The sequence below is a fragment of the Polistes dominula genome, unplaced genomic scaffold (assembly GCF_049000335.1).
Source record: "Polistes dominula isolate Pdom_NZ unplaced genomic scaffold, Pdom_raw_medaka contig_20, whole genome shotgun sequence".
Taxonomy (NCBI): Eukaryota; Metazoa; Arthropoda; class Insecta; order Hymenoptera; family Vespidae; genus Polistes; species Polistes dominula.
The window spans coordinates 3,971,218-3,984,292 of record NW_028301147.1 but is presented as its reverse complement, the minus strand read 5'-3'; the positions used below and the strand labels follow the sequence as shown (position 1 = coordinate 3,984,292).

General features: G+C 32.2%; 1 protein-coding gene across 1 annotated transcript in view; it reads right to left on the bottom strand.

The window, feature by feature from the left end:
* The window catches only part of LOC107074061 (uncharacterized), a 60,168-nt gene extending 47,566 nt beyond the window's left edge, over positions 1-12,602 (bottom strand). Inside the window, exon 1 of the mRNA XM_015335082.2 lies at positions 10,569-12,602. Within this exon, the coding sequence (XP_015190568.1) occupies positions 10,569-11,784 (1,216 nt within the window). The 5' untranslated portion in view covers positions 11,785-12,602. The remainder of the gene's footprint in view (positions 1-10,568) is intronic.
* Between the last annotated feature and the right edge of the window lie 473 nt (positions 12,603-13,075).

The window sequence follows — 13,075 nt, the reverse complement described above, 5'->3', positions numbered from 1 at the left end:
GCTTGAGAACGAGCAATGAACGATTCAACGTAAATAAATTGTTAGCATGGAAGAAATAAAATAATACATTTTTCTATAAAAATATTTGATCATAACTTAAACGTACGACAAATAAACTTAATTTCAAATTTAATAAAAAAAAAAAAAAACAATCTTCAGAGATAATTTCTTTAAAAAGAAAAAATATTATATTCCAAAAATTCCATCTCTAACAAATTAATTAAAATTTAATATTACATTGAAATAAAACAAAAAAATAAAACAAAGTACTAAAGTAACCTCAAACAAACAATTTCTTTAGAAAAAAAAATAAATAAATTTACCAAAAATTTCGATTAATGAACGAAATACGAGAACATAAAACGATTATCCTGTGAATGAATTGAACTTACTACCACTTCCATTTATACAAATAATTTCTTCCTATAGAAGATATATTCAATAAATAAATAAAAATAAAAAAATGAATAAAAATCCATGAAATAGATGTTCACGTAAGAGGAAACGAATCCTCGGATTGAAAAGGACGATGAAAGAGACCTTTAACGTCTTCACTCGAATAGTAGGTATAGTCTATAGAAAGAGAAAGAAAAAAAGATATAGCCTTTAGTATCATGTAGAAGGTAGAAGGTAGGAAGAGGGAGAGGAAGGGAAAAGGAAAGAAGAAAGGGTAAATCGACGAGACTCTCAAACGATCGGGACTCCAACGTAAATCGATCCCTGACTTGATTTTTCTCCCTCTCTCTCTCTCTCTCTCTCTCTCTCTCTCTCTCTTTCTCTCTTATTCTATATAGTAAGGTTAAGTCTGACGAACGAAAAACGAGAGAAAAGAAGAAACATGAAGAAAGGGATAGAGAAAGAGAAGGAGAGAGGGTTGAGGGTTAGCAAGGGGGAGGAAAAAAAGAAAAGGAAAGAGATAAGAATACCGCGTAAGTATAGAGAGCGTAATAATCAGAAGTAAATTGCGAATACGTGAGGCTACCGTGTTGGTGGAAGGGCCTGAGGCCCCCTTTCGTGGATATACCTGTGTGTCCGTCTGTCTGTCCGTTCATTCGTTCGTCTGTCTGCTTGTCTTTCTGTCTGTCTGTCTGTCTGTCTGTCAGACTACGTAAGAAAAGAACAGAGAAAGATAGAACGAAATAAAGAGATAGTGAGTAAGAGAGAAAGAGAGAGATTTATACTTACATACATAAAGAAAAAGATAAGCGTGTGTAGGAAGGAGAATGCCTAACTTACTGGTAATCTAATTTGAATCCCGAGGCCTCGGCTTGGTAATGGAACACGTATCGAATAATATTACGAGCGATTCGATTCGATATCATTTGTAATTCAGACTCTCTGAGAGACCGCAACCTATGGAAAGGGGTTAGGGAAAGAAAGAGAGAGAATGGGGGAAAGGGAAGAAAAAAGGTTAAAATAAAGAAAGAGAGATAGAGATAGATGGGATAGATAGAAAGGACATGATTCGAGTGATCACACGCGCCGTGTGAAAGGCTCATATTAACGCGCATTTTCGTACCGTTGAAATCAAATATGGAATAGTCAAAAAGGGTTCTCGCAAAAACATTTCTATTCCAAGAGAAGATTCGAGATTTCGGATCGACGTATTAAATTGTTCCTTCGTTTAGTCCGTTTTTATTTATTATTAGATATTATTTTGTTGTGTAATGTAAAATGTGATAAATATTAATTGAATAGGATGATAGAAGGAAATAAATTGATACATTATTGTTCGAAAGTTTAAGTACACCTATCGCATTTGTGTTACATTATAGAACTTTCTAAAATAATTATTGTAACAATTTGAAAACTAGAAAATTGCTGAAATTAGTTACAAGCGTAATATCGAAATTAAATGTGTAAAATAAATATAAAGAAAAATATGTGATCAATATGACAAATAAAATATTTTACAATGTTTAAGAAATGCTTAACTAAATATTTCAACAAATTTCTGTTTGTAAGAAAAAGAAAAAGGAAATAAAATATTTAGGAAACATAATGTGCAATAATTTAAAATTATTTTCATGTACGATGGATACATGTAACCAAACTTTCTGTTAGTTGTATTCTATACGTTTGCGAATGAATTTATGTGAATGTATTGGTAAGATCAGGATTACTGAAAAATCACCGAGTTTCACTGGCAAATGAGTTAGGTAGGAAGTCTCGTGTGTGTCTCGAAGAGAAGGCAGGTGTTTCACTCTGGGCGGTTCACATACGAGCGAAGCTTATGCATTTGAGAAGTCGCTTTATGTGTTACCACCACCGGAGATTCATCGTATAAGAATTCATCGTGATAGTGATTTATTACTTTTATACGCAAATGCGAAATGATTTGGTTAATGTTCTTAATGTCTTCGAGTTTCACCGTTACTTACGTTTTTGTTCTTTAGTATAGTAATGGTACACAATTTTTTTTTTTATATATAGGTTTCTTTATTTTCATCTTAGAATCGTCTGAACTATACTTATCCATTACGAAAATATCTTATCGACGTTTAGATTTAAATATATTGACAGATCTATACGTTTATACTTACGTAATAATACTCAATAATTCATATAATTTAATGCATCAATGTTAAATAAAAAATTTTACGAAACTATGAAATTGATTTACAAGAATTATAAATTAACATATCTAAAAAGTTACATTTCCTTTCTCTTCTGATACAAATAATGTACTGTTTACAGTTACGCAATAATAATCAATAATTCTCACATCATAACTCATGAATATTTAAGACACAAAATAGAACACAAAATTCAAATAGAAAAATTCTAAATTTGAATACTTAAAGAACATCATTATCTTGTTATTTCTATTTCTCTTATTATAAGAAAAAAAATTATTATTTATAATTATAAAATAATATTAAATATTTAGCATACATTAAAATACCTATAAAAGAAATTTATGAAATATTCTATAAACAAGTAAATTAATATCCAAGAATAATAATAAATTTGGATAAGTCGAAAAGTTTCCTTTTCCTTAGTATTAATTCTTCTCTCATTCTTTTCATTTTTCTTACCATAAGAATAAGGTACAATTAAAGACACACAGGCATGGCGATATTTTGTGCATAAATATCAGGGCTATTAAGTTGTATCGACCGTGACAGGTAAGCCCGCTAATAACAATGTACGTTCGCTCATAAAACATCGCGAAGGCCTTATTTCAAGTACAACGTTCTTTCCGACACACACACACATACGTGAAATGAGAGAAAGATAGAAAGAAAGAAATAATGAAATAAAGACAGAACAGAAAAAGAAAGAACGAGAGTGTTAAAACATACGTGTGTGTATGTGAATATGCGTGTGAGTTCTACAGCCACCGTCAGTGGTTATCTTAGTACTGTTTATTCCGGACGATACTATTGAATTCAATCATTTTTATACACTTTCCACGGCCTCTCACGTGCGGTCGAGCAGCTTTACCTGCGGGTTCAAAGCGTCGACGTTGATGATCCTTTAAGAACATTGAAGCAGGTACGAGCATCAATTAGAGCTGTTGCATAACGTGAGAATATATCCTCTCCATCTTTCTCTTTCGATGTTTTCTTTCTATTCTTTTCTTTGTTTTCTTTTTTTATTCTTGTCTTTTTTTTTCATCTTTTCTATCTTTTTCTCGTTTCATCCATTCTTTATATCGTTAATATTAATTATTATCAAATTATTGTACAAACGAACATCTTTCACATCACTGATTAACAACAATGATTAAAATAACTTATCATTCATTCATTCATATTATTTAATTCTATTTATATTATCTCTATTAATAAGTCTTCTCTCTCTTTTTGTATTATTTTTATATTTTAATTAGATTTATTTCTTTTGTATTTTTCGTTTAATGTGTATAAAAATATTTTTCGAGTATAAATTGTAATTAGAGAATTTTTATAATAATTTGTAATGGATATAAGATAAATATAGTAATATTTTATTTTACATTTTAAACTATACTTTAAACTATATAGATTAAAGTCTAATTTAATAAATACCATTAATATTTCTCATAATTTATACTCTTAAAAAAAAAATTCTTACCAAATGTATAATCTTATTCCTCCCACCTCTCTCAATAATATTCATTTATTCGCCATTTTGTATCTCCTACCTTTAACCCCCACTCCTCCCCCTCTGGCCCATACAATTTCCCTTCTTCTTCTCTAAATTTACAAAAAACTCGAGGATCAAAGAAAAGTAGTGGTGGAACGTTTATTTGGTAACGTAAAAGGGTACGAAAATTATCCTTTGTCAACATTATTTTGCGTATTACTTATAATGTAATTTTTGAAAAAGTTTAGCGTCCCGAAAAAACAGCGTTTTCTTTCTGTATCACGCTATATGCAAATGAAACATATGCTCTTTCGCGCCGTATCCACGTAATAAATTATTCTCTTGTATAGGTAGGCCTAAAATTATACGCGTACTGGACCGGCACGCACGCGTGCTCCCTGTGCTCGCTCGCTCGCTTACGCGCGCGCGCGCCAACTACTGATTACGCTTCGATGTGTGTTCGTGTGCCGATACGATTCATTCTCTTCCTCTCTGTCTCTCTCTCTCTTTTTCTCTTTCTGTGTCTCCACCCTTATGTTATATTACACGTTTCTCTTTTTTCTCAACCTTTTTTTCATTTTGTCTGGGACATAATACTCGGCCTTTTTTTAGGGTGATTCTTGAAAATAGTATTTTCGTCAAAGAAGAAGAAGAAGAAGAAGAAGAAATAAGGGGACAATGTTTTTGAAAAGAAGATTTCGCCACTTCTCATCATAAATAAAAGGAATCAAATAAAGTGCACAAAATATGGCAACAACTTAAAAAAGAAACGAAGTTTCACGTTTCTTTTTTTCTTTTTTCCATGTCAAACCCTCTCTCCTATTTTTTTCTTTTTTTTTTTAATAAATATCGATGAGACCATCATGAGATGACATCTTTAAAACGTGAAGAATAACCATTTAGATCATGGAAAATATTTGTAATTTTAGTTCTGATATTTTTTTTGAAAGATGCAACTAAATGATAAAAAGAAATTTCTTAACAGTTCTTCGTTCGATCTTCTTTCTCTCTCTCTCTCTCTCTCTCTCTCTCTTTCTATCTTTTTATTATGAGAACGTGTTACGTAATTCGACACTGATCACTGATGAAAAGATCCGGATAGATCACGACTGTTCCCGACTTTCACCGAAGACGTAAATTAATTTTACGTTAAAAATTACAAGCTTACCTATAGTAATACGATAATTGTATTTAAAATATCCTAACTAAAGATCTAAATTAAATAGATAATAACTGTAGTTGCATAAATATTCTACTTAAATACATATTTGTTAATACAAAAAATATTAATAAGAATTTAAAATTATTTATTAAATTAATTCATCAAAATTTGAATAATTTTCTAAATAATAAATAGAATATATTATTATACGACAAATTTAATGTACTATCGCAACTAATTTAAACATTATTTATATTTTTATGGTACTTTTTTATAAATGTTTCTATTTTTGGGTTCACCAACAATCATTTCCAACAAGATTCGTAAAAAGAAATCGTTTTTTTTCTTTTTTTTTTTTTAAGTTTTACCTAAATCATCATAAATTTTCCTTCAATCTCCTTACTTTCTATTTCTATTTTTTCCTTTCAAATGAAAAAAAAAAGGTAAAGTGGAAAATATAAAAAATAAAAGACAGTCATTGTTACATAATTTAAAGAAACTGTGTAAATATCGGTGAATAAAAAAATTAGAAGAATACGGTTTTCTAAGATCCTTTGAACTTTTTTAGGGTCGTGAAATCAATGTGTATTTTCATTTTTTTTTTTTTTCTTTTCTTTGCCGCGATGCAAACAAATAATACACAGGCAGCTCGGAACACACATACAAATTTTTTCTTTTCTTCTACCGTCCTTTTCTTTTTCTCTCAACAAGTTGCTAGAATTTTGATCTTTTCATAAAAAGAACAGATTAAATTCTAGTGAGCATTTTATTGCTAAAGAAACTTTTTTTTCTTTTTTTTTTTTTTAACGAACACTGCAATGAATCTTGTCGATCAATGATGATCTATTTTAGTTTGTCAAATTCTGAATTTTTTTACTCTTAAGAAAGATTGAATTTTATGAGACCTCACAAAAGACTAGTGTCGGCAAGTGTTAAGGATACAAACCTAACCTCACAAGAAAAAAAAAGGATCATAAGGATTACCTTTACAAGGACTGACCTCTTAATTTTATATTTTTATTACTTCGGGTAATTTCATTATAGAAACTTTAGAGGAAAAAAGAAACCTTTTTTCGGAACAATAAACGAACGAACGAACGAAATATAAAACGTAACCAGATATTTACAGAAGAAGACGATTTTATTAATCTTAACATAACAAATCTTTAGATTTCACCGCTTTTCTCAAAGATCCGACAAAGTTCGCTTCTTCAAAAGAAAAAATTCTTTTACAAACGTTTGCCGAAATATTTCAAATTCTATCTTAAACTGTTGAATGATATTTTGTAAAAAAAAATTGATTGGACAATAAATTCTTGGAATTAGAATGTTTCGTATCTAACACGTTGTGGAAGTGTCTCTTTTAAATTGAAATTATGATCAATATTGTAGTTAATGGAGTATAGAAACTATCATTAAACATCGATAGATGTATACTAAGCAATATCGATATATACTATTCGACCATTAATACTAGTATGTAAACGTAATCGTGTATTTGTCCCTTGTGTGCCATCGATCGTCATGACAATCCTCCTAGCTTGCCAACTATGAGATTAATACTTCCATGATGTTTGGTTTATATGTCCCATGTATATTTACTTATAGATGTACATATATACAACGAAAATGTGAGAACCTACTAGTATCTATAATATTGTATAGACACATATACATGTGTAAATTGTAAGGATAGTTTATTGGGAGTAAAATTGTCCAAATTCTGGGATCTAAAATTCCCCAAAGAGAAAATGTCATCGTAATAAAAACTAATAAATAGAATCAATACAAATAACAAGAAGAAAAATATCTAGATTACTTTATTAAAACCGGTCTGGTAACCTACACTACAAACACATTTATTAAATTGCTGAGTTAATATTACTACCAAGATTTCAAACGTGCTTCTGTAATACGTTAGAAATATTTAACAAAATAAAAAAGAAAATATTCGTATATAACCAATGAAAATGATCCTCAAATGAATTATTTATCCTCCTTGTCAATATTTTATCATTCCTTATATATCTGATAATTACATGTGTTTGATAATATTATTCAACATTTCTTCTATTAGAAAATAATTTTCTTTTTACAACATACGCGTCGAAATAATTATATATATTTATTATTTAGTTTTATTAAACATAATAATAACGTTAAAATGTTTTTTTTTTTTTAATATTGCGTTAAAAAAGAAATCGACAAGAATTTTATCGATTATTCTATAGCACAAAAAATAAATAAAACATGAAATTTTTTATATCTCACACACTTGTTTCAGAAACAAGTTTTATAAAGATAAACATTAGTATGCATTTACGAATAAATACTTTAATACATATATGTGTATGTGTAGACCTATACATGACGTAAAAATAAACGAATACAAATATACTTATTCGAGTTGTCAACGATTTTTACACAAGTGATATACAACAGTAGCATGAGAGAGCGTGTAACTCATAAACCTAAATTCGTCGGTTGGCATCGACTTTCGAACATAATCGGTTCGACTCGAACTACCAATCGATACTCTTAATTCTTTTCTTTCTTTTTTTCCTTTTATGTCTTTTTTTATTTTCTTTTTTTTTTTTTTTTTGTTATTTTTCAAATGACCGTAACACTCAACGACAAGATTAAATACACGTTTTCACCTTGTTTCGATTCCTACGACACGATCACATAATCTGAACTCGTGATATGCGTGTTAAGCTCGTGCGAAACTATCTAGCAGACAGTTTTGACTAGTAGTTTATTACCTTTAAACCCGTTCCTCATTTCTTTTCTTTTTTCTTATCACAGTACATAAATTCAATGATTTAAAAAAAAAAAAAAGAAAAAAAAAAGAATGACACATTCCTAATCGTATTTGAATGTTCAAAACGAAAGAATAATAGTAATTAACATTTCGATACTAAAGGAAACGATTTAAAAAATATCATCTCTCTACCGATCCTTTTTTTTTGTATCTTCTTTTCGAAAAAAAAAATCCTCCACTCGATTCTAATATCCGTCAAATTCTGTGGGTTTCCCCTTTTCACGAGGATCGTGTAAACGGTCGTCGAGACAGATGTTAGCTGAGTGAACTCGGAAAACTGAAGTGGAGAGGAAAAGATACCTCATCGAGATCGATTAAAGCATAATTAGGTCGCTAGTAGGATCGTCACGGTCCAAAAGGCGGGAAAATCTTTTATTTCTAACACACAAAAAAGCGATCGTAAAATTTCTAAACTTTAATTTGACCAACTCGATCACTAGGTATGAAATGAAATATCATCCAATTACGAATCTTCAATTCCGTATTTTTTCGAACTAGGACTGACTACTACTACCCAACGTCTGCCCCCTTCAGAATAATCATAAAACGAAAGAAAAAAATCCTCAAAAAATAAACCATTCAAAAAAGGAAAAAGAAATCTCAAAGAAGTGAATAGAAAAAATAATGTAAACTGGATCGCAATAAAATTAAATCTCACAATCATAAATATATATATATATATATATATATACTTATTCTACTTCGATCTAATATTTTTAGTTTTACATTATTGAAAAAAAAAGTAAAGAAATACGAAGCAACTCTATAAAAGGACCTTTTTTTCTTCTACCACTTTCACAAATTTTCCCTATTAGTCGCCTTTTACGACAAACAGGGATAACTATGGAACTATTCTTACCCCGGTTCCACACAGGGTTCCAAATATTATTATTATTATTATTACTAACAGTAAATCTCATCTGTAAATCATCCATTTTTTCCTGAAACAAAGACGAAACCTATTTCCGTAATCTATTATTTCTATTTACAAAAAAAATCGAACAGACTAATATCATTTCATTATTATTATTATATTATTATTATTATTATTATTATTATTATTATTATTATTATTATTATTATTATTATTATTATTATTATTATTATTATTATTATTATTATTATTATTATTATTATTATTATAATAATGAAAGGTTGATTTCTTATTCCGTAAGAAACATATGAGATTGATGAGGAATGGTATCACAAATAAATTGATCCAAATGAAATGAAAAAAAAAGTAAATTGTAAATGTAAAATGTAAGTGAAGAAAGCGTCAATAATCGTTAACGCCGATTAAACAATAAAATGCAAAATCTTCCTGCGAACGACGTTTTGTTGCGTTTGAGAAAAAGGGGACCGCACGCACGCACGCGCTCTGACACCTACGGCGAGGAGAACATCAATCAAAATTAAGGCCTGTATTCATAGATCGATGCTCGAGATCTTGCTACACACGAACGAACGAACGAAAGTCAGACTTCCTTCTTACATCGTGTTCTTTCTAATTCACTGAGAGATATTTCTTCTAACATAAGTATTATACTAACTTAGTTACTAATACACTTGTACACTAACTCTCGTTTATTCATAAATTCTACTTTCTTCATTTACCGTGCCTTCTAATTAATGTAACTAACGATAATCAAAGTGTTCAACAAATTATTGAAGCGTTAACGTAAATTTGTTTAAATTTATATATACATATATATATATAATGCAATATAATACTTCCTTTGCTTATTGTGACTTATATTTCTTGTATTTTTTTTCTTTTTTATTTTACGAGCATAGAACTGACGTAACTTTTAATATTGTTCAAGTATTACATCACTAGTACGTGACGAATAAATTACGATAACTAATGATGGATGAGAAGATCTCTAGGCGTTTTTTTTTTATAATCGAATCTATGTAAATAATGATACCGTACGTGTGACATTTATTTTCACGCCTATTAGAATAAAATGTATCGATAAAATAAAATGATATCTTCTCTAGTTCTTTCTTACGAGAACGATTAAGTATCATACAAGAAGAAACATATAATAAATATAATAACATATTTAGCTACCTATCTATCTACGAGTTCGACTGTTTCCCCTATTCTAACAAGAGAAAAAGAGAGAAATAAAGAGAGAGAAAGAGAAGTTACATAAAGCAAAAGATATACGCACGTCGTTTCCCTTAGCTCGGTTAATTAAGCGCTCCCGATGCAATTACGAGTTAACATCCTTTCGAGAAAAACTGCCGTGAGCAGAAGCGTTGCCGAAGCGTGGACTAAACTCAATTAGAAGAGTATTCTCTTTCCAAAAGTTAAATAAAAAAAAGCAATAGAAAGAAAGATACAATGAATGAATGAATGAATGAATGAACGAATAAACAGTAGAATACAAAGTTGACGTAGGTGAGATACGAGAGTGAAAATAACCTAACGGAATATAATAGAGGAAACGTATATAAAGAAAATTAGAAATAAAAATATAAAAATAAAAGCAAAATAAATTCTCTTACCTTGACTATGTTCACCAGCGTCGAAAGTTTTGCTCGTCATTTGGAACAGTGCGTCCAAAGGACTACCCTGGCCAGTACTTCTCTTTCCATTCTGTCCAGTTTGCGAGTTCCCGTGTTGCTGTGAACTCTTTTTCTTGAATTGCTGTTGCTGTTGTTGTTGCTGCTGTTGTAAAGCCGCAGCATGCAGTCCCGGATGAACGGCATGATGTCGTGCCGCGTGGTGATGGTGGTGGTGATGGTGGTGGTGATGATGAGCGAGAGGATCGGGACTACCTGAATCGGAAACAGAACTTCTACCGGATGAGGACGAACTACTGAGAGGTGGTTCGCTTATTGTACTTGACATAGACGCCAATGACATGCCCATCAGAGACAATTCTCTGCTACTGGAATTTGTCGAATGATTGTGATGGTGTAAGTGATGATGATGGAGATGATGTTGAAGATGCTGTTGTTGTTGTTGCTGTTGTTGTTGTTGCTGTTGTTGCTGTTGCTGTTGATGATGATGAAGATGTTGACGATGACCAATCGTAGAATCAACCGTGTCCCAGGGTCTAACGATTTTCGCTTTAGGTCTGTGAGATAAAATATCGAGAATACTGAAAGATTTAACACCACGTTCATTGCTGTCCCGATCTCTATCCTCTTCCTCGTCTGAGTGTTGCATTTGAACCATTTGCAATCGTTTTAGTGGCTTAAAGTAATCGTCCGTAGCACCGGCTGTAGCCGAAGTACCGTTGCTACTAGTTCTACTCTCCAATTCCTCTTCGTCCTCTTCTAAATCCTCATCCTCTCTCAATGTCGTTACAGAATCACCACCACTACTCTCGTGAGTCCTTATCGAACTCCTTCCATTAGACGTTCTATAATCGCTATTCCTTGACGAATAATTGTCTTCACTGTCCATAGTCGAATCCGTTCGACTGTATCCTACTCTCCTAGGACTCAATCGTTCGACATAATCCTCCCTTGACGATATCAATCTATCCTCGCTTTCCGTCGAAGATGCAACTACTACCAACGGTAATGGACTTGGACAACCAACCGAAATTACGTCCTCATCATCCTGAACTTCACTACCTCGACACGGTGAACCTCTGCAAGGTGTCCGTCGGTGGCCGGGCGAGCCAACCAAACAGGCGGCCGTCGTCCCGCTGGAAGACACGGTCGTTGACGGTGACATCGTATATGATTCCGTCATCTCCGTCGTGCACATGATTTAACAATCCTTACTTTAATGTCTTTTTTCTTTTTTTTGGCTTTTTTCAAATGCTTATTCGTGTTTTATCTTTTCAAATTTCATCGACACAATACAACACAATTCTTGAAAAAAACACAGCACATCTAATAGTCCTCCTGTTCACGTTAAATCCCCAACTCATGAATTCGCGATCGTTCCTGATCATTCGAGGAACGTTGCGCGATTTTAGTTCAAATTCTAAGTCTCATATCGCGCACATTCTTCATATCATCCAAAAACACTATTAGTTTATCTTCATATCATTGGTCAATTAAAAATACTTTCACTGATCACTTTTCACCGTTTCTCTTGTTGTTATTATCAACAAAACACGAAGATCAATTTTTGTGTTATCTTATTGACCTATCTCCAAACGTTCACACAGTTAATTCGTCTTTAAATCTCAATATCACCAAACTATCCTTACGATCATGAAAAGACGAAAAATAATAACCATAAAATATTATAAAACGTATCTTTAACGTAATATAATTTCTTCGTCGAAGATTCTTCGACTAGAAAGGTGTTAACAGCCGGCTCCTCCATGAATACAAACACGTGTACAGGTATACAATGTCTTCTTGAGAATCGTAACAATATACAACACAATAGACACTATTAGTAAATAATTAAACGATGAATTACACTTGTACGATATCGAATGATTATCGACGAACGACGATACACGAATTAAGATAAAAACAAACGAATGTTGTTAGATAAATGAGAAATAACGCGTTGTTCTATATATATTTCTCGTTGAAAGTGCAGAAAGTAGAAGAAACGGAGCCGCGGGTGTGTGTACTAGCGTGGGGCCGAGGCTCCTCTCAGGCCAGGCCAAAGCAGTGACTTGAAATGGTAAGGGGTCCGGGGATCCAGGGCCGCCGGTGTAGTTCGGTGTTATAGGGGCTGGCTTTTCTCCCCCAACACGCCGCCTCAGCGGGTTTAACAATTCTCATAGGAGGGGAGAGCACGCAAGGAGCGGTAACTTCGGGTGCTGCACACAACACTTCTATCGGTGGGATGTACCTTACTCCTGGCATCAACGTTCATGGGCGGCACCAACCTTGTCCTGCCCACCTTTTGAACCCCTTCTTTCCTTCCTAACTTACTTCGTCAGCCTTAGCAAGCTCACGGCGACATTAACCCAACCGCTCGACCGTTCAAAACCTTTCTCGCTCTATCCTTATCTCTCTCTTACTTTTGCCATTTCTTTCTCTTTTCTTTTCGTTCGTTCGTTCGTATATTCGGTCCCTCTTCTTCTTCT